Below are 20,285 nucleotides of genomic sequence, written 5' to 3' on the forward strand. Positions count from 1 at the left end.
GAGAGAGAGAGAGGAGAGACAGAGAGAGAGAAGGGGGGGAGGAGCTGGAAGCATCAACTCCCATATGTGCCTTGGCCAGGCAAGCCCAGGGTTTCGAACCGGCAACCTCAGCATTTCCAGGTCAACGCTTTATCCACTGCGCCACCACAGGTCGGGCGAGAAAATTTTTAAAAAATTAAAAAAACAAATATAAGCCTTAAAAATTTTTTCATTTATAATTCTCATCTGTCCTCCTTATCTATGATTATATTTCACTTTAGCAATCTAAGAGAGATGTCTGAGTTTAGTATGACACACTACCGTCCCTGACATTAAGTCAACTGTCTTCAGATGACAGCAATACAAACAGGCACATCCTGTCCTTTTCATGCAGAGGCCGGGATTTCACATTCTCCCTTTCAAAGTAGTCATGGCCTTTGATAACCCTCTTGAACTCTTAGCTCCTCCCACAAACTCAGCATTGCACCCTGAGTGACCAGGTCTTGGCATGGGTCATGCAGGCTTATATATGGTGTACAGGTCTTTATATCATAAAATGCAGGAGAACCCCCACCCTCATCCATGGACAACTGTGACTGCTCTTCTAGATAGACTTTAAATGACAAAATAGTTTGACCTTTACCTTTCTGTGTACACTTCGCTTCTTCTTTCTTCATGGATTCTTCAGGAAATGGTGAGGATTGAGCAGCATTTGCCATTTCTTTGGCTTTAATATACTGTTGAAGCTCCTTAGCAAAACTATCTTCTGAGTCCTGATTGCCGATATCATTATCACTGTATACATCATAGTCCTTACTTCTTGATTTTCTATGTAGCAAAGTCTTCGGTGATGTTGAAGAGTTTCCAAAGTGCCTAAACTAAGTAAAAATTAAAACTTTCAATTTTAAAAACCTAGCATGATTCCAAACAGTATGGTTATAAAGAAGATACAAAGACTGGCCATAAATGGACCATTGCTGAGGTTGGGTGATAGGCACATGAGATATCATATACTATTCTTTCCACTGTTATGTATTTGAAATTTTCCAGAATTAAAAACAACACCCTCCCCCCCCCCCAAAAAAAAAAAACAGCTTGACATAGTCATCCAAATCTTTGGGGGAAGATTCTGAATTTGTACACTCTATGTAGTTTGCTGAATTAAAAGAGTAAGCCCTCAAATGTTAACTATTTGATATAAAGAAATTACAGTAGTATAGTTCACATTTTATTTCTCCCTTTGCATTGACTACACTTTTAAATAGTTTAATTCAGTAACTCATGACTTCAAAAAAGTAAATGGTAATGGCCCAATTAAAAATCCACTACACTAACCTGGCCTACGGTGACATAGTGGATAGAGTGTTGACCTGGAATGCTGAGGATGCCTGTTCGAAACCCTAAGCTTGTCTAATCAAGGCACGTGCAAGCAACAAGCAAGCAATGAACAACTAAAGTGAAGCAACTATGAGTTGATAGTTCTTGTCATCCCCCTCCTCTCTGTAAAATCAATCAATAAAATTTTTTTTAAATCCACTACACTAAGATATATCATAGCTACTACTAAAGCCTATTCTTTTTCCCATAATTTAGAGCACTGGTGGCAGAGAAGGTGGCAGCCATGATGACAAGGAAGAGAACTGCCTGGTTCTCTTTAATCAGGTTAACTTTACTTTCAGAAATCCTTTTCTAACTGCTGTTGGAACTGTTCTGAGATGACAGCTATAAACATAGGTGTCCAAGCCCAGGGCTGGTGGCTAACCCTGGAGAGCTTGGGGTAATCACAGCAAACAACTTAAAGTTTCCAAGTATTGGTTACACAGCTGTACCCAGCTCTATAATTATAATCATTATGTACATTTCAATTAAAAAGTTCACTTAAAAGAACCCAAGTGTTGCCTGACCAGGCAGTGGCGCAGTGGATAGAAGCATAGGACTGGGATGTGATGGACCCAGGTTCGAGACACCAGATGAGCGAGGGCTCATCTGGTGTGAGCAAAAGCTCACCAGCTTGGACCCAAGGTCGCTGACTTGAGTGAGGGGTCACTCTGTCTGCTGAAGGCCCATGGTCAGGGCACATATGAGAAAGCAATCAATGAGCAACTGAAGTGTCACAACAAAAAACTGATGAGTGATGCTTCTCATCTCTGTGTTCCTGTCTGTCTGTCCCTCTCTCTGACTCTCGCTCTGTCTCTGTATTTAAAAAAAAAAAAAAGAATTTTAAAAAAGAATCCAAGTGTCCAAGGGCTCCTATTTTGATGTCAGGAAGAGATGACAGCTATTATTAAATTGGCCAAAGATCTGCTCCAGAGAACACTTCTAGGTCTGGTCTCTTATCTACTTTCTCATAACCGATGGAGGCAAAGAACTCAAAACAAATAAAACAGAAGAATCACTATTATAATCTATTAGAGATAGTCCAATTTAAAGGTCTTCCAACTAAAGCCTAGAAAATGAATCTGTTCTTCCCTGAAGAATTCAAACTGAGAAAGTTTCCTAACCTGACAAGAGCTTCGATGCTCACTTTGTCTTCATTACACCAAACTAAAGACTACCAACCAATCCACCAGTCTTAAGGCCACCAAGTTCCTTGTCTTCATGTCCCCAAGAAAGAGCACCTTTCCCAACAAATGCCATACAAAAAAGACTTTAAACAGAATTTCTAGTCAGGAGTTGGCAAACACTTGCCTGGCCTCCTGTTTTTATAAATAAAGTTTTTGCTCAAACACAGTGACATCCATTCATTTATCACCTATTATCTATGGCTGCTTAATTGTGACAGGGACAATATGGCTCATGAAGTGGAAAAGATGCGCTACCTGGTCCTTTATGAAAAAGTTGGCTGACTTCTGTGATGATGATTGTGTTTACCGTGGTTCTGTGCTCACTAATTTTCATTTTATCTTAAATGAGCACAGAGAGAACCAAAGTCATTCAGTATGTCACAGCTCGCACAAAGTTCAGCATAATCAAACACACAGGGAGATAAAATTCCACTCAGTGTATCTGAATCAAAATATTCCAATCCAAATGAGTGACTAAGTGCTCCCTTGCACAAAACATTCAGGTCTACAGTACAGAATCCGACCCCTTTTATTGCAAGTAATAACATGCCTGATTTATTTGCATTGAAGAAAAAGATGAGATGAATCAGCACCGTAAATAAAACCAGGACAATCATCAACTACGTTGTTTTATTAGACAATAGAGATAAGTATTACTAGTTGACATGATTCTTTTCAGATGGCAATACAAATGATTGCTTAAATACTGCACACAACTAGCTATAAACTCACTGCTTTGATGTTTGCTGGTCTCTATATAATTTAGAAAGTTAAAAACATGATATGACAACTTTTTTCTCTTTTGTAAAGGAGTCTAAATAAAGCAGATTCAAGTACAAAAATTTCCTGCTTTTGATTCAGGATGGTTTATTGAAGTAGTATGGTTGGTTCCATACTAAATAAAGTACAGAAATATAAAAATTCATATTTCCACAGTAGGGTAGGGTAGAGGAGAGGCCATGAAGTACACTCATCAGTAACTGAGAAGAACACAACAAGTTTTTGGCAGATTTTTGATAAACAAAAAGCAAGTTCTTTTTTTTTTTTTTTTTTTTAAAAAGAAGTCTCTCATTTTTTTAAAAATTTTTTATTTATTTATTTTTATTTATTCATTTTAGAGAGGAGAGGGAGAGACAGACAGAGAGAAAGAGAGAGACAGAGAGAGAGACAGAGAGAGAGAAGGGGGGAGGAGCTGGAAGCATCAACTCCCATATGTGCCTTGACCAGGCAAGCCCAGGGTTTTGAACCGGCGACTTCAGCATTTCCAGGTCGACGCTTTATCCACTGTACCACCACAGGTCAGGCCTTTTTTTTTTTTCTTAAGTAAGAATTGAAGGGGGGGGGGGACAGAGAGACACATACCCACATGCACCCCAACCAGGATCTAGCCGGCAAGCCCTCTATGGGGCACTGCTCTGCCCATCTGGGGCCACTGCGCCATTGCTCGGAAACCAAGCTACTTTAGTGCCTGAAGCAAGGCCATGGAGCCATCCTCAGTGCCCAGGACCAACATGCTCCAACTGAGCCATGGCTGTGGGAGGCGAAGAGAGAGACAGAGAAGGGAGGAGGGAAGAGTGGAGAAGCAGATGGTTGCTTCTACTGTGTGCCCTCACTGAGAATCAAACGTGGGACATCCACATGCCAGGCCAATTCTCTACCACTGAACCAACAAGCCAGGACAACAAAAAGCAAGTTCTAAACTGGAGGCTAGGCTTAGGCTGAATGTGAGAAATGAGACTATAACCGAGGATGAATTAAAATTCTACAAAAAAAACCCCAGACAAAGCTATTATGACAAGTTCCCTCTGCCCACCTCTCACCAGAACACAATCAAAGAGAAGTTTACTGGCCCTGGCCAGTTTATTCAGTGGATAGAGCATCAGCCTGTAGTGCAGACAACCTGGGTTCGATTCCTGGTCAGGGCACACATGAGAAACGACCACTGGCTTCTCTTCTCCTCCATCTACCCCTTCTCTCTCTCCCCCTCTTGCAGCCAGTGGCTCAACTGGTTTGAGTGTCAGCCCTGGGTGCTTAGGATAACTCAGCTGGTCCCAGCATCAGCCTCAGGCACTGAGGATAGCTCAGTTGATTCAAAAATCAGCCCCAGATGGGGGTGTGGGGGGAGGTTGCTGGCTGGATCCGGTCAGGCTACATGCAGGAGTCTATCTCCCCTCTTCTCACTTAAGAGAAAAAAGAAAAAAAAAGAAAGAAGTTTACTCTGGGCATAAAAAGAAAGGACTGTTCTCGGCCCTGGCCGGTTGGCTCAGCGGTAGAGCGTCGGCCTGGCGTGCGGGGGACCTGGGTTCGATTCCCAGCCAGGGCACATAGGAGAAGTGCTCATTTGCTTCTCCACCCCCATTCCTCCTTCCCCTCTGCCTCTCTCTTCCCCTCCCGCAGCCAAGGCTCCATTGGAGCAAAAGATGGCCCGGGCACTGGGGATGGCTCCTTGGCCTCTGCCCCAGGCGCTAGAGTGGCTCTGGTCGCAGCAGAGCGACGCCCCGGAGGGGCAGAGCATCGCCCCCTGGTGGGCAGAGCATCACCCCTGGTGGGCGTGCCGGGTGGATCCCGGTTGGGCGCATGCGGGAGTCTGACTGTCTCTCCCCGTTTCTAGCTTCAGAAAAATACAAAAAAAAAAGAAAAAAAAGAAAAAGAAAAGAAAGGACTGTTCTCTAAAGAAATAGAATAAAATGCCAAGACTCGCTCTTCCGGTTGCAGGCATTTCGGCAGCTGCCGGCTTTGGTAGATATATGGCCAAGTCCAAGAACCACACCATGCACAACCAGTCCCGAAAATGGCACGGAAATGGCATCAAGAAACCCCGGTCACAAAGATACGAATCTCTTAAAGGGGTAGACCTCAAGTTCCTGCAGAACATGCGCTTTGCCAAGAAGGCCACAATAAGAAAGGCCTGAAGAAGATGCAGGCCAACAACGCCAAGGCCATGACTGCACATGCTGAGGCCATCAAGGCCCTTGTCAAGCCCAAGGAGGTCAAGCGCAAGATCCCCAAGGGCGGTAGTCGCAAGCTCAGCCAACTCGCCTACATCGCTCACCCCAAGTTCGGGAAACATGCTCGTGCCCGCATCACCAAGGGTCTCAGGCTCTCCCGGCCAAAGGCCAAGGCTCAGGCCAAGGCTCAGACCAAGGCTCAGACCAAGGCTCAGACCAAGCCCCAGCCTGCGGCTCAGGCTGCTGCTCAGGCTGCAGCTCTGGCACCAACTTCCAAAGGAGCTCAAGTTCCGGGTCCCAAAGGTGCCCAAGCTCTGGCTCCCAAAGGTGCCCAGGCTCTGGCTCCCAAAGGTGCCCAGGCCCCCACAAAGGCTCTGCAGTAGAGGTCTCTGGCTGCTTATGTGAGGACAGAAGAACTGGTTTGACCTCTGGGCTGCTGTCTGTGTGGAAGCTGGTGTCCTGTTGTTTGTACAAATAAACCTGAGGCAGGGAAAAAAAAAAAAAAGCCAAGACTCCTTATGTGGGTAGTATGACCCCAGAATCAATTCTCCAATTCTGGCATTTGGGATCACCTCAGTGCACTGTCAATTTCAGTGACAGTTATAACTTGATAGCATTCTGCCAAACCATGATATATTTTTCATCACCAGTTCATACCCATCATGTCAAAACATGAAAAGTGAACTTTGAATGACATGTATTTAAGGCAAAGTGAAGTGTGGATTACAGTAAGTCCTTGGGTTTATGGCAGTCTCAACACAAGACATTTCACATTTATGATGGTAACTCCCATAAAAACTTAAAAAATTGAGATGTGAGTGTTTTGGCTTACGTTGTTAGCATTGTACTTATGGACTACTTGGACGAACTAGTCTGGTTATCTGAAGCAGAAGAATATGCAGTAACACGTATCCTAGGGATCAGTCCCTATAACCTAGTATCTCCAGCACCTTCTTCTGCAGGTTCTATTGCCTCTCCAGCTTCCTCTTCCCTATAGGTCACTCTCTCCCACCTTGCAATGTCTCTTCCAGTGTGCAAGCCAACCACAGGGATAAAGGTAAGAATTTTTTTCACACTCATTTTTTGACATTTTTTCCTGTTACTACAGTATAGTGTACAGTACAGTATATTTATGTACTTTCCTTTTTCTGTGGCTTAGTTGTGTTTTTATGTTCTAGATTATGATTTTACAACTGTGTTAGAATAGGTAAGTGACTTAGGCTAGGGTGTGTTTCAACTTACATCAAAATTCGGGTTACATCATTGTCATAGGAACAGAACTGTTATCGTAACCCAATGACCCCTATACTTTATTGTCCAATTAGATGGCAAAACATTGTGGTGATTATGTAACAATACTTCAATGCTTAAAGAACACCATATATGCCTGACCAGGTGGTGGCGCAGTGGATAGAGCGTTGGACTGGGATGCCAAAGACCCAGGTTCGAGACCCCGAGGTCGCCAGCTTGAGCATGGGCTCATCTGGCTTGAGCAAAATAAAAAAAATGCTCACCAGCTTAGACCCAAGGTCGCTGGCTCAAGCAAGGGGTTACTCAGTCTGCTGAAGGCCCGCGGTCAAGGCACATATGAGAAAGCAATCAATGAACAACTAAGGTGTCGCAACGAAAAACTGATAATTGATGCTTCTCATCTCTCTCCGTTCCTGTCTGTCCCTATCTATCCCTCTCTCTCTGTCCCTGTAAAGAAAAAAAAAAATTAAAAAACCCCCACCATATATGCCAACATTAAAGTATCAAAAATTCATCACAATAGTCCCAACTCAATAGTTAGAAAAATTAAAAAATTTGTAACAAAAATATCACAAGAATTCTTTCTTCACAAAAATAAAATGCAAAAATGAGATTATAATCAAAGTAAGTTTCCGAATGGGTCACTTGTTGGCCATCAAAAAAAGCTGAGGGTGCATTAATGAAATCCTGTTTGATTACAGTGGTTGAGAAAGTGGCCAGAGAAAACAAAGTTATTAAAGATAACCGGCCTTTTGGAAAGAACAGCTGCTCACAGACATGAGGAAACTGGGAGAAACTTCCACAAACAAATAAAAAAATAAGACAAATGCTATCAAGTGGCTTTCCTTGGCTCTTGATGAGTTGACAAGATATTATTGATACTGCTCAGTATCACTGGGCTCTAAAGATAAAACAAGAAGCAAGATGTCTATCTCTACACAATTTTTTTTTTTTTTACTGAGAGAGAAAGGAAGGGAAAGTGGGAGGGGAGAAGAATGGAGGGGGGAGAGAGAGAAATCTGTTTCACTTTATTCATTCATTGGTTGATTTCTTGTTTGTGCCCTGACTGGGGATCAAACCCCAACTTTGGCATGTTGGGATGACACTCTAATTGAGCTACCCGGCCAGGGCATTCACACTAATTTGCAGCAGGTATGTTTTCCAGGCTCAAACTACTTTCTACTGTCAGTGTTTTTCAAACTTTTAAATGCAAATGAAAAGAAAAATTGCATTTCAAAATCCATTTAACTGTGCAGCTGAAAAGTTATCAGCTAACCTTAAAACAGCGTGATTAACCTTCAATGTAACACCATGCTAAAAGACAAACTTGAAGAAAAGCATCTAATAAAGTTCTACAAATGCCACCCAAGCAATAAAAATGCCCAGTGAAAACCATGCTGTAGACTGGCAGCACCTGTCTGTGGTGAAAAGACATCTTCAAAGATGGAAAGGTACAGAATCTAATTACAGATCAGTATTAACAGAAAAATCTTTACAATCAAGTTTGATAGGAGCACTAACTCCAAATTCCAATTAAGCAAAAAATTATTCCAAAAAGAAGAATCTCATTTTCTCACTAGTGAATCTGTATTACAAAAACTCAATTATTATTATTATGTTGACTTACGTTGATAAAAAAAGTTGCGGAAATTTGCTTTATCTTTATCATTATATTGGTACCATATGTTATAGCATCAGTTTTGCTCTTGGCCTGCAAAGCCTAAAATACTTGCTGTTTTGTCTTTAACATAAAATGTTTACTGACTCCTAATGCAGAAAATAAGACAATAAGGCAGAAAAAGGAGAAAACTGATCCAGAATACTCAAATATGATTCAAGGGGAAAAAAGGACTTAAGAATAAAAAATAAATACACAAAACTATTCAAGATGGTATTATATTTTTTAAAATGCTAGAATGCAGCAACAAAACAGAACAATAAATAAATATTGAAAAGTTAAATTATGATTTATGAAATAAAGATAAAGAGAACTAGAGGAAATTTCTTAGAATATAAAAGACAATAAATGCAAGACAAGATATGCCTCATATATAAAGGGTATGAGTGAATAGTCTCACCAACTACTAAGCATATTAAATGAAAAAAAATTCACAATTTTTAGGAACACCAAAAAATAAAGAGAAGAACCTACAAGTTTCTAGAGAGAGCAGGATACTTACAATGGAACTAGAATCAGATTGGCAACACTTCACATTAGCAACACTGGATAGAAGAAAATAGAGCAATAACCTTAAATTTGATTTGATTTATTAGGATAAATTCAAGATATTTCCAGAAAGATTAATATAATAAGAACTAAAGAGTTTAATCCCATGCATTACTATATATGCCAGCCAAATGAGAAACCAACATAAAAAAAGATGTGATTGGCAATAGCCTCACCAAACACCTAGCAATAAATCTAAGAAAAGGGGTATGAGATGGAAGACATCTGCCAAGGTACAGTATTATAAAACACTGTTGAGAGGCCCTGGCTGGGTAGCTCTGTTGATTAGAGCATCATCTCAATACACCAAGGTTGTGCCACATACAAGAATCCCTGGTTGCCTGACCTGTGGTGGCGCAGTGGATAAAGTGTCGACCTGGAAATGCTGAGGTCGCCGGTTCAAAACCCTGGGCTTGCCTGGCCAAGGCACATATGGGAGTTGATGCTTCCAGCTCCTCCCCCCTTCTCTCTGTCTCTCTCTCCTCTCTCCCTCCCTCTCTGTCTCTCTCTCCTCTCTAAAAAAAAAAAAAAAAAAAAAAAAAAAAAAAAAAAAAAAAAAAAAAAAAAAAGCCTTTCACAAGAATCCCTGGTTAAGGCACATACAAGAATCAACCAATGAATCCATAAATAAGTGGGACAACAAATTTCTTTCTCTCTCGCTCTCTAAAACCAATTTAAAAAATAATACTAAACACTGTTGAGAGAAATTAAAGAGAACCTAAGGTTGGAAAACTCAATGTTCTGAAGATGTCCATTCTCCCCTAAATGCCCTAAATGATCTACAGATCCAATGCATTCCCAGTAAAATTTCTACCAGGTTTTTTCTGTGGAACATGGCAAATTGCGTACCTGATATCCAAACTCATTACAAATAAACCAGTGGAAGAAAATAGCCTATACACAGATCCATCTGAACATGAACACTTGATTTTGACAACAATGACACTGCAGACCTATGAGGAGAAAAACAGTCCTTCCTCCCAAATCACTGATGCCAGAACAACTGGGTATGACAAGAAGAAAGAAAAGTAAAACAAAGTATGTTGTTTCCCCTACCTCATAGAATACACAAAAATCAATCCTGGGTGATTTATAAACTTAAACATGAAAAGTAAAACAATAAAGACTGTAAGAAAGTACTTTTACCTCAGGATATTTAAATAATACATATAAAGCATTAACTCTAAAGGAAAAGATTAATACATTAAAATTATGATCTCATTAAAAAAACCCTTGAATATATAAAGCAAGCCACAAAATGAGCACATATTTGCAACACATAATCCACAATGAAGGGGAAAACCCCTTTATATCCACAACAAAGAACTCTAAATGAAGATAAAAACAATCACAGACAAACCAAAAGGACAAAAAGACTTGAACTTGTGAACACACACACAAAAGAAATCCAAATGTGCAAACATATGCTAAGATGCTCCATCTGAGCAATATTCAAGAAAATACAAACTAAATTCACCAGATGGCAAAAGTTAGAAGGGTAACAATATCAAGTGTGGAGTAGTAGAAATACAGCCCTTCAAACACCGCATTTGGAAATAAAACTCAGAACCACTGTGGAAGACAGGTTGCCATTATGGTAAAGCTAAAGATGCTTAATCCATTTATGCTGGAGGTTGAAATTTTTGAAATTCAGTTTTTCAAAAATTCACATCACTTTTTGACAAGCTTCCAGCATGCCAGTATCTGAAGCAGTGACTAACTGTGCATACCCCCTCAGGAGGCAGATGTGTGAAAAATCAGACCTCAGCGATGACCTTGAGCAGTATGATATAAATAACTCCATCACTACCATTCCAATGATGGGACATGAAGCATAAGAAGTTCCACTCCTAGGTAAATGCAGAATAGTTGTCCCCACTTAGCTGTTCCAAGACCCCCATTGGATGCCTGAAACTGCAATGGTATCAAATTTTATATATATATATATATACACACACACACACACACTATATAGTTTTTTCCTATAAACACATAGCTAATAATAAAGTGTTTTTTGTGTGTGTGTATGACAGAGACAGAGAGAGGACACACAGGGACAAACAGACAGAAAGGGAGAAAGATGAGAAGCATCAATTCTTCGTTGCAGCACCTTAGTTGTTCATTGACTGCTTTCTCATATGTACCTTGATGGGGGGAGGGGGGGCTCTCCAGCAGAGCGAGTGACCCCGGGCTCAAGCCAGCGACCTTGGGCTTCAAGCCAGTGACCTTTGGGCTCAAGCCAGCATGTCTATAGGTCATGTCTATGATCCCACATTCAAGCAAGCCACTCTGCATGCTCAAGCTGGTAAGTCCGTGCTCAAGTCGGTGACTCAGTAATTTGAACCTGGGACCTCTGCATCCCAGTCCGATGCTCTATCCACTGCACCACTACCTGGTCAGGCGATAGAGTTTAAGTTGTAAACCAGGCACAGTAAAAGATGAATGACAATAATTAATAAAATAGAACAATTCTAACATACTTGCTATAATAAAAGTTATGTGGGCCCTGGCCGGTTGGCTCAGTGGTAGAGCGTCAGCCTGGCGTGCAGAAGTCCCGGGTTTGATTCCTGGCCAGGGCACACAGGAGAAGCGCCCATCTGCTTCTCCACCTCTCCCCCTCTCCTTCCTCTCTGTCTCTCTCTTCCCCTCCCGCAGCGAGGCTCCATTGGAGCAAAGATGGCCCGGGGGCTGGGGATGGCTCCTTGGCCTCTGCCTCAGGCGCTGGCGCTGGAGTGGCTCTGGTCGCGACAGAGCGATGCCCCAGAAGGGCAGAGCATCGCCCCCTGGTGGGCAGAGCGTCACCCCCTGGTGGGCATGCCGGGTGGATCCCAGTCGGGCGCATGCGGGAGTCTGTCTGACTGTCTATCCCTGTTTCCAGCTTCAGAAAAATACAAAAAAAAAAAAAAAAAAAAGTTATGTGAATGTGATCTTTCTCTTAAAATAGTTTATTGTACTGTACTCACACCTTTTCACTGAGGAAGCACCTTTCAGTTTCTCTTTGGCATGTCTGAATTGCCAGCATCACTACATTTGCACTTTGGGGCCATTATTAAGTAAAATAAGCATCACTTGAACACAAGCACTGTGATATCACAACAATTGGTCTGATAACCAAAATGGCTACCAAGTGATCAACGGGCAGGATGTGTCTACAATGTGCACAGGCTGGACAAACAGACACTTCACATCCCAGATGGAATGGAGCGGGATGGCATAAGAGTTCATCACTCTACTTAGAACAGTGTGCAATTTAAAACTTATGAATTGTTTCTTTCTGGAATTTTCCATTTAATATTTTCAGGCCATAACTGATGGGGGCTAACTGAAGCCAAAGAAAGCAAAATTGTGGGTAAGGGGGACACTGCACACGTGTAGCAGGATACAAGTGGGAATGTAGCAGTTGCCCATAACTTCCAAAAATGGTAATCAGACCAAAAGTCTACCAACAATAGAATCTACTATGTTCAAATAATGGAATATAAACAAACAAATATACACCATCCAATCTATGAATCTTACAAATATAACGTTAAGAAAAAGAACATGCACAGCACTATTCTATTTCTATAAAGTGCAAAAATGGGCAAGAAAAAACTATTCTTATGGATGATAGCCTTTGTAAAACTAAAGAACAAGGAAGTGATTAATACACAAGTTGAACTGTACTTTTATCTCTAGGAAGAAACAAAGGGTATGGACCAGAGGCTCTGATGGTAATGATTCTTCTTGACTTCCAATGTGCTGATCTGGGTGTTCTCTTTTCAATTAGCTGTGATACATTCACATTCTACATGCATGTGAGTAAAGGGCCTGGGCTAAAGCAAACCTCCTTAGGAATAATCAAGGAGTCCATCTTCTTATGGTATTGTTTCTTAGATAATCCTAGAAGGTTTTACTTCCCTATCTCCTGTATGGGGTTATATATGGATTAGGGCAGTGGTCCCCAACCCCTGGGCCACGGACCAGTATCGGCCCGTGGGCCATTTGGTACTCATCCGCAGAGAAAGAATAAATAACTTATATTATTTCCGTTTTATTTATATTTAAGTCTGAACGATGTTTTATTTTTAAAAAATGACCAGATTCCCTCTGTTACATCTGTCTAAGATTCACTCTTGACGCTTGTCTCGGTCACGTGATACATTTATCCATCCCACCCTAAAGGCCGGTCCATGAAAATATTTCCTGACATTAAACCAGTCTGTGGCCCAAAAAAGGTTGGGGACCACTGGATTAGGGGACTTTAAATGGGCATGCAGGACTGGGGCCCAAATGACTAAAATAGTAGAAATAATTTGTGGTTTTTCCCTGTCGATTTTGGCTCTCATCCATAGCAGCCAAACATGCCCCAAAGGGCAAAAGATGTCATATACTTGGGCAGCTGAGAGGCTTTCTGAGGAGCTGACGATGCTGTACCTGCTGTATTTTCTGTCTTATATACTTTCACAAAGCTAAGAAGAGTATCATAGTAAAGCCTATTTGTGTCGTTAGTCTCGCTGCCAGTTAAAACCCATTCTTTTGTAGCGTGTTAAAATTCATAATTAAAAATAAAAAGAACAGAAAAAGAGGCAAGAGAGGAGCAGAAACTGGCTTTGTTATGGGTTAAGAATGTCCTCCCCAGCCTGACCAGGTGGTGGCGCAGTGGATAGAGCGTCAAACTGGGATACAGAAGACCCAGGTTCGAGACCCCAAGGTCGCCAGCTTGAGCGTGGGCTCATCTGGTTTGAGTGAAAATTCTCCAGGTTGGACCCAAGGTCGCTGGCTCAAGCAAGGGGTTACTCGGTCTGCTGAAGGCCTATGGTCAAGGCACATATGAGAAAGCAATCAAACAACTAAGGTGTCGCAATGCGCAACGAAAAACTAATGATCGATGCTTCTCATCTCTCCGTTCCTGTCTGTCTGTCCCTGTCTATCCTCCACTCTGACTCTCTCTCTGTCTCTGTAAAAAAATAAAATAAAATAAATAAAAATAATTAAAAAAAAAAAAAGAATGTCCTCCCCAACTCTCAAGTTGAAGTCCTAACTTCAGTATCTTAGAATGTGACTTTGTTTGGAAACAGAGCCATTGTATGTGTAACTAACTTAATAAGGTATAATAAGGTATTAGGGTGGGCTCTAATCTTATAAGACCAATATCTTTATGAAAAGGGGAAATTCAGACACAGACATGTACACAGGAAGAACACTATTCAAACATGTAGGTAAAGATCAAGGTGATGCTTCTGGAAGCCAAGCCAGGGAACACCAAAGATGCTAGCAAACCATCAGAACTTATGAGAAAGGCCTGAAACAGATTTCCTTACACAGCCCTCAGAAGGAACCAACCCTGCCAACACCTTGATCTCAGACTTCTAGGCTCCAGAACCATGAGACCATAAATTTCTACTTCTTAAGTTACCCAGTTTGTGGTATTTTGTTATAGCAGTCCTAGCAAACTAATACATGCTTTAAGCTTTACGGTATTTCCCCACATGTAAGACACACCTTAATTTGGGGGCTCAAAATTTGAATAAAAAAAAAAGTATTACATAGTTACTGAACTCAAGTTTTATTTATCATAAAATTCATACAACTCCTCATCACTGTCTTTATATATTGACTCATCCTCAGTTCCATCTATGGCATTTGAAATGCCACACTTCTTAAATGACTTGACAATGGTCTCAATCTTGATATTATCCCAGGATCTTTTCACCCAGATACAAACTTCTCTTATAGTTGGTTTCTTCACTCTTCCTGCTGGTGTCAAATTGTCCCCAGAAAACCATCCATTGGTTCCATTAATCTCTCATGGCAGCTTTGAAGGGTTTGTTAATGCTGACATCAAATGGTTGGAACTGGTACGTCAAGCCTCCAGGTATGACAGCAAGTTTTGCTTTCTGCTCTGCAGCAATCTTCTTTGTGTTTTTTGTTATGTGTGTCCTGAACTGACCAAATACCAACAGGGCAGGTCTGTGTAAGAGCCCACCTGGTCTCCTTCTCCAAACTTTCTCAAACCAGACCTTCATCCCATTCTGATCCATCCAACTCTTGTCATGAATGTGGACAATCACTCCTCGAGGAATGTCTTTTGGAATTGTTTTGCATTTGAAAATCAGCAAAGGAGGCAGCTTGGTTCTATCAGCACAACAAGCTAGAACAGCTGTATAATGGCTCTTTTCATGTCCACTTGTCTTCACAGTTACAGTTTTCACCCCTTCTTATCAATAGTTCTGTTACTTGGGACATCAAATTGAAGGGGGACTTCATCCATATTTGCAATCCATCCCAACTCAAACTAATGCATCTTCTGACATCAAATGACAAAACAATGAAATTCAAGGACCTTCTGCTCACAGCTTTCAGGCATCTTTTGGGCAAGTCTGGTGTGTGTACACATACTTAATCCATTCTGTTTCATGAACCTGAAGCACCAATTGTGTCCTCCTTTGAAATCAGTAACTTCTTTTTCATCAGCAATTCTTCTTGCTTCATGCTGAACCATCTTTGAGGACACAGGAAGAATTTTAATTGCCCTTTGCTCTTCAATCCGTATCTTCAATTCCCTCTCTAAATAAGGCCATTTTGCTGACTTGCCTCTCATGGACTTCTTCTGACATGGTGCTTTCAGTAGGGTTTCTTCTTCCCGTAGCCAGTCTCGAATTGATTTCCCAGTTGGAAGAGGTCCAAACTTATGTGTAGCAGCACGATTTCCATTCACCTTTGCAAACTGGATCACTTTAAACTTGAACTCAGCACTGTATGAAAATCTTTTCTGAGCCATTTCTGGGCAGAAGGTGGCAAAACATAACCTACCATAATATACCAGTAACAAGTGTGAAAAAGTGGGAAATGCAAGTAAAAAAATCTACTACCACTGTTTAAGACGCACCCAGTTTTTAGACCCCAAATTTTTTGAAAAAATGGTGCATCTTATACATGGGGAATATGGTAAGTCACTACGGTTAGCCAAGTTAGCAAATCAAGACCCTTAAAATTTTTATCTAATTTGAAAAGAGGTTTTTGAAACATTTCACAACCCATTTCAAAAATAGGAAAAACAAAAATAAAAGCAATGTATTAAAAAATGGTTGGTGTTAAATGACAAAGTCCTTAAATGATAACTTTTTCAAAAGTATAACCAGGTCTGATATAAGTAACTTGGTCTTTAATGCTAACTAAATTGAGACAAACAGGATCCCTAAAAAATTCCTTGTATCATGCCTGTTTTCCCAACATGCCAACTTAATCTTACTTTTTTGGGAATATGCTCACATTCCAGTTTTACTTCCCATTTTATTTTCTCTTCTTGTGTTTCTTCAACTTCTGTATCATCTATTTCATCATCGATTCTGTAGCAAAAATATCAAATAACACAAGAGGATTTTTTCAACCTGAAAAGGGTCCATACCACAGCATTAAAACCCACAGCTTTGGCTTATCTTCAATTTGCCCTCAGAGTAATTCCTAATTAAAACTCTACTCCAAATACTCTAGAGAAATATTGTACAAATTATGATGAGCAGCAAATGGCAACATGTTTATGAGTAGAAAGTAAAGCTGAAATTTTAGATTATATAACCTTGATGCTCAAGTAGTAACATCTTTGTAATATACCCATTTATTCATCATTCCATTCACTCAACAAATACTGAGTATCTACAATATACCAGGCTAAGGGCTTTAAATCCTAGGATATAATAATGGACAAAACAGACCTTGTCCCTGCCTTCTGAGAACTTTCTGTTTGGGAGAAAGAAGAAAAGCAACTTCAACATGGTATGATAAGTACAGGTATTTATATGAAGAACACAATCTCGATTTGGGGGACAGAGGTTTTCTGAACCTAGAAGACATGCAAGAGTTAGCAAACAGCCTGACCAGGCGGTGGCGCAGTGGATAGAGTGCCGGACTGGGATGCCGAGGACCCAGGTTCGAGACCCCGAGGTTGCCAGCTTGAGCGCGGGCTCATCTGGTTTGAGCAAAGCTCACCAGCTAGGACCCAAGGTCGCTGGCTTGAGCAAGGGGTTACTCGGTCTGCTGTAGCCCCACGGTCAAGGCACATATGAGAAAGCAATCAATGAACAACTAAGGTGTTGCAACGAAAAACGAATAATTGATGCTTCTCATCTCTCTCTGTTCCTGTCTGTCCCTATCTATACCTCTCTCTGATTCTGTGTCTCATAAAAAAAAAAAAAAAAGAGTTAGCAAACAAAGAGGGATGAAGGGAGAACAGTCTTTTGGGTAGAATGCATGGATCTTCCCAGGTCAGGAAAGCCCCAGACTTATATTCAAGTGGGAAGATGAAAAAGATAAGTTTTTCCACACTGAGAAATTGAACATGCACATACTGTCTGAGACAATTACCTGAGGATATTCTAGCAAAACTAAAAGTGAATCCAAAAAAATATAAAAAAGGGAAATGCAAAAAACTGGTGAGCAAAGAAGCCAATGAAATTTATAGGTAAACCTAAATAACGGTTGATGCTCTAAATATGGGGTCACTGAACACATCTTGTTTCAGAAAATAGTGACCACTTAAAGGTAAAGATATGTGCTACACGCCAGATAACGGCAAGGACCAAACAATGTGCATCTACTCAAAACAAAATATATGAATGTGAATAATGGCCTTGTGCTTCTTTCCAAGTTACAGGAGGAGTTCAGGTTTCACAGTTCCATCCATTCCAACAGTTTACCACTAATCTGTCTCCAGTCAGAGCTTCAGAGTTATACCCATCAGATAAGGTACCAAGTTTTGGGCCTTCTAAATAAGCTACATTGCAAGAGCTAATAGACCAAATACTGTGGATCTTCATTGCTCTGGTTTTCAGTAATAAATCATGGGGAGCAGGAAGTAATCTATCTTTGGGCAAAATAATGATGACAACAGCAGTTACAGCAACAGCTAACACTTGCATTATGATTACTCTGTGCCAAGTACTGTACCATACACATTACATATATCTCAACCCTATGACATACATACTACTGTTTAAAACACTGTTTTACACACGAGAAAACAGAATTACGGAAAGTTTATGTAACTTGTCACAGACCTAGTAAATGGAGGTCAGATTGGACCTCAGGCAGACAGAGCCAACTCTCTATTCACCATATCCACCCAGTATCTACTAGACATAACCTTAATCTATCTAAAATTGAACTTTGATCTAATCTTAAACTGCAACTCCAACCTTCTAATGATATTGACCAAAACCCCTGCAGTTGACCTTGACTCTTCTCATATTCCCCATCCAATCCATGAGGACATCCAGTTTATCTTCAAAATTTATCCATACTTGACCACTTCTTGCCACTAATATTTATACTATGATGAAAGCTACTCTTTCCTCCCCACATTCTACTTTCAACACAAACAGAATGACCCAGCTAAACTGTCACTCTCTGCTGAAAACCTTCCAATGGTTTCTCACCTTATTCAGGGTAGAAGCCAGTCTTTATTACACCTACAAATCCCTACATGATCCAACTTCTCCCACCCTACCCAACACCACTCAAGTCTGACTATTCTTACTCTATTCCAGTTGTCATTCTGGCTACTTTGCTCCCACCACCCAATGACATTAAGGTTACTGCACCTCAGGACCTTTATATGGAACACTTTCCTGCTACATATCAAAGCTCCCTCACCTCCTTCAGGTACCTACTTAAATATTACTTTCCAATGTTATTAGTAAGACTTTGTTTAATTACTGTCTTTAAAATATCTACATCCTCCCCACTATCCCATCCTCCCTTCTTATCCAACCACCCTTCTTTTATTTTCTCTATGGCATTGATTATCACCTAACTTACCATACTGTACGTCCTCACTTAACATCATCCATAGATTCTTGGAACTGCAGTGAAGTGTATAAAAAAAACAATTTTACTACAGGCTAACTGATAAACACAAGGAGTTAGGTTCCAATGCATCCCATCAAGGTTAAAACAAAATGATGCTGAATGAAATGACATTACTTAAGGACCTGTTGTTTATTTACATATTGTCCGAGTATGAGATTTTTAAAATCTCTTTAATTTATTGCTATACTCCCAGGGCCTAGACTAATGTCTCTAATATACAGGTGCTCAATAAGTGAGTAGTTCCATAATAAAATTACTAGGAAAAAAGTTCCAGAAACCATATAAGATTGACTCATATGACTGCATTTAAAACAAACAAAAACTTCAATGCATTGAAAATAACATCATAGGCAAAGTCAAAAGACAACAAATAGTAGGTAAAATATCTGCATACTAGAGATACTAGAATTTTAAAGAGAGAGATAGGCAGAGGATAAAAATAACAGTTCACAGATGCTCACCATAACCATTATGCAATAACATTCTTCCCTGACATTTTGGCAAAATCTAAGTGTCATACAAGAACAACATAAAAGTAGTTCAGTAAAATTTTCAAACTATTGGCTATTATTGTTTTTTTACATGTTGCTGTCTCTTCTGTAGTGATTCACCATACTGATTTCTTAAGTATTTTAATAGTTTAATCGATTCCACTTCTTTTTCTTTGTAGATGATATGCAAGTAATTAGTATCTTTGTCTCTTTTTAAGCTTTACAAGTCTTATTTTAGTCATGCCTCAGAAGCATGGAGAATACATCATGGATCCTAGGGTAAGACTAAGTAATTTAATCCTAGTTTTGTCACTTACACTGTGAATCTTGGCAAGTTATTATCTCTGTGCACCAACTTTCTCATCTACAAAAATGAGGATATCTTCTTTTAAAGGTTGTAAAAATTAAATGACATTTTGTGTAAAGCACTATAGCGAAGCTCTTGATGGTAGTCTGAATTAAAGCAATAGTTCCATTTAAGGGATGTGAGACAGAGAGAAATGCACAGCCTTGAGTAATACTGAGATAAGTCAACCAGAACAAGATTTATCACGGATGAGAGAAATAAAGGAATAGGGAAACTGGGGCAAATACGCAGGTTTAGAAGAAAGATGAGTTTTTAGCATTTCAAAGTCACAGGGAGAAGAGTTAATGAATATCTGAATGTAAATAAACTATATACATTATTCAGGTCTCCAAGAATGAGATGAATAAATTAGTGCCCTTCGGCCAGCGGCCTCAGTTCCCTTTTCAACATAAAGGAAATATACCCAAATGATGTTTGCTGCTTTCTGATGGTTTTTAGGGCCTTTTGATGCTAATTACCAGTCTAAAAGCAGACTATTCACTCCCTATCCTTCATCTCCTGGTGAACTCATGGATTCGCAGTTTTTACAGAAAAGTGCCTAGCACGTGTCAGTGAGAAATGACAGATGACCTCTGTATTCCAGGAGCTCACATGTTCTATAGGGACAAA

The 20,285-nt window shown here is 40.3% G+C and overlaps 1 protein-coding gene and 1 pseudogene across 4 annotated transcripts in view; one reads left to right on the forward strand and one right to left on the reverse strand.

Annotated features, from left to right (window-relative positions):
* Positions 1–20,285, reverse strand: part of ZC3H8 (zinc finger CCCH-type containing 8) — a 46,734-nt gene that overhangs the window by 21,086 nt on the left and 5,363 nt on the right. For 2 of the 4 annotated variants that reach the window (XM_066267676.1, XM_066267677.1), the window contains exons 2-3: positions 16,204–16,300; positions 623–857 (exon numbers count right to left, since the gene is read on the reverse strand). In XM_066267676.1, coding sequence (XP_066123773.1) covers positions 623–857; positions 16,204–16,300 — 332 coding nt within the window. The remainder of the gene's footprint in view (positions 1–622; positions 858–16,203; positions 16,301–20,285) is intronic. The other 2 variants (XM_066267678.1, XM_066267679.1) reach the window with 1 other exon arrangement.
* On the forward strand, positions 5,255–5,943 carry LOC136328826 (large ribosomal subunit protein eL29 pseudogene; annotated as a pseudogene).

Source organism: Saccopteryx bilineata, chromosome 3 (assembly GCF_036850765.1).
Source record: "Saccopteryx bilineata isolate mSacBil1 chromosome 3, mSacBil1_pri_phased_curated, whole genome shotgun sequence".
NCBI classification, from domain to species: domain Eukaryota; kingdom Metazoa; phylum Chordata; class Mammalia; order Chiroptera; family Emballonuridae; genus Saccopteryx; species Saccopteryx bilineata.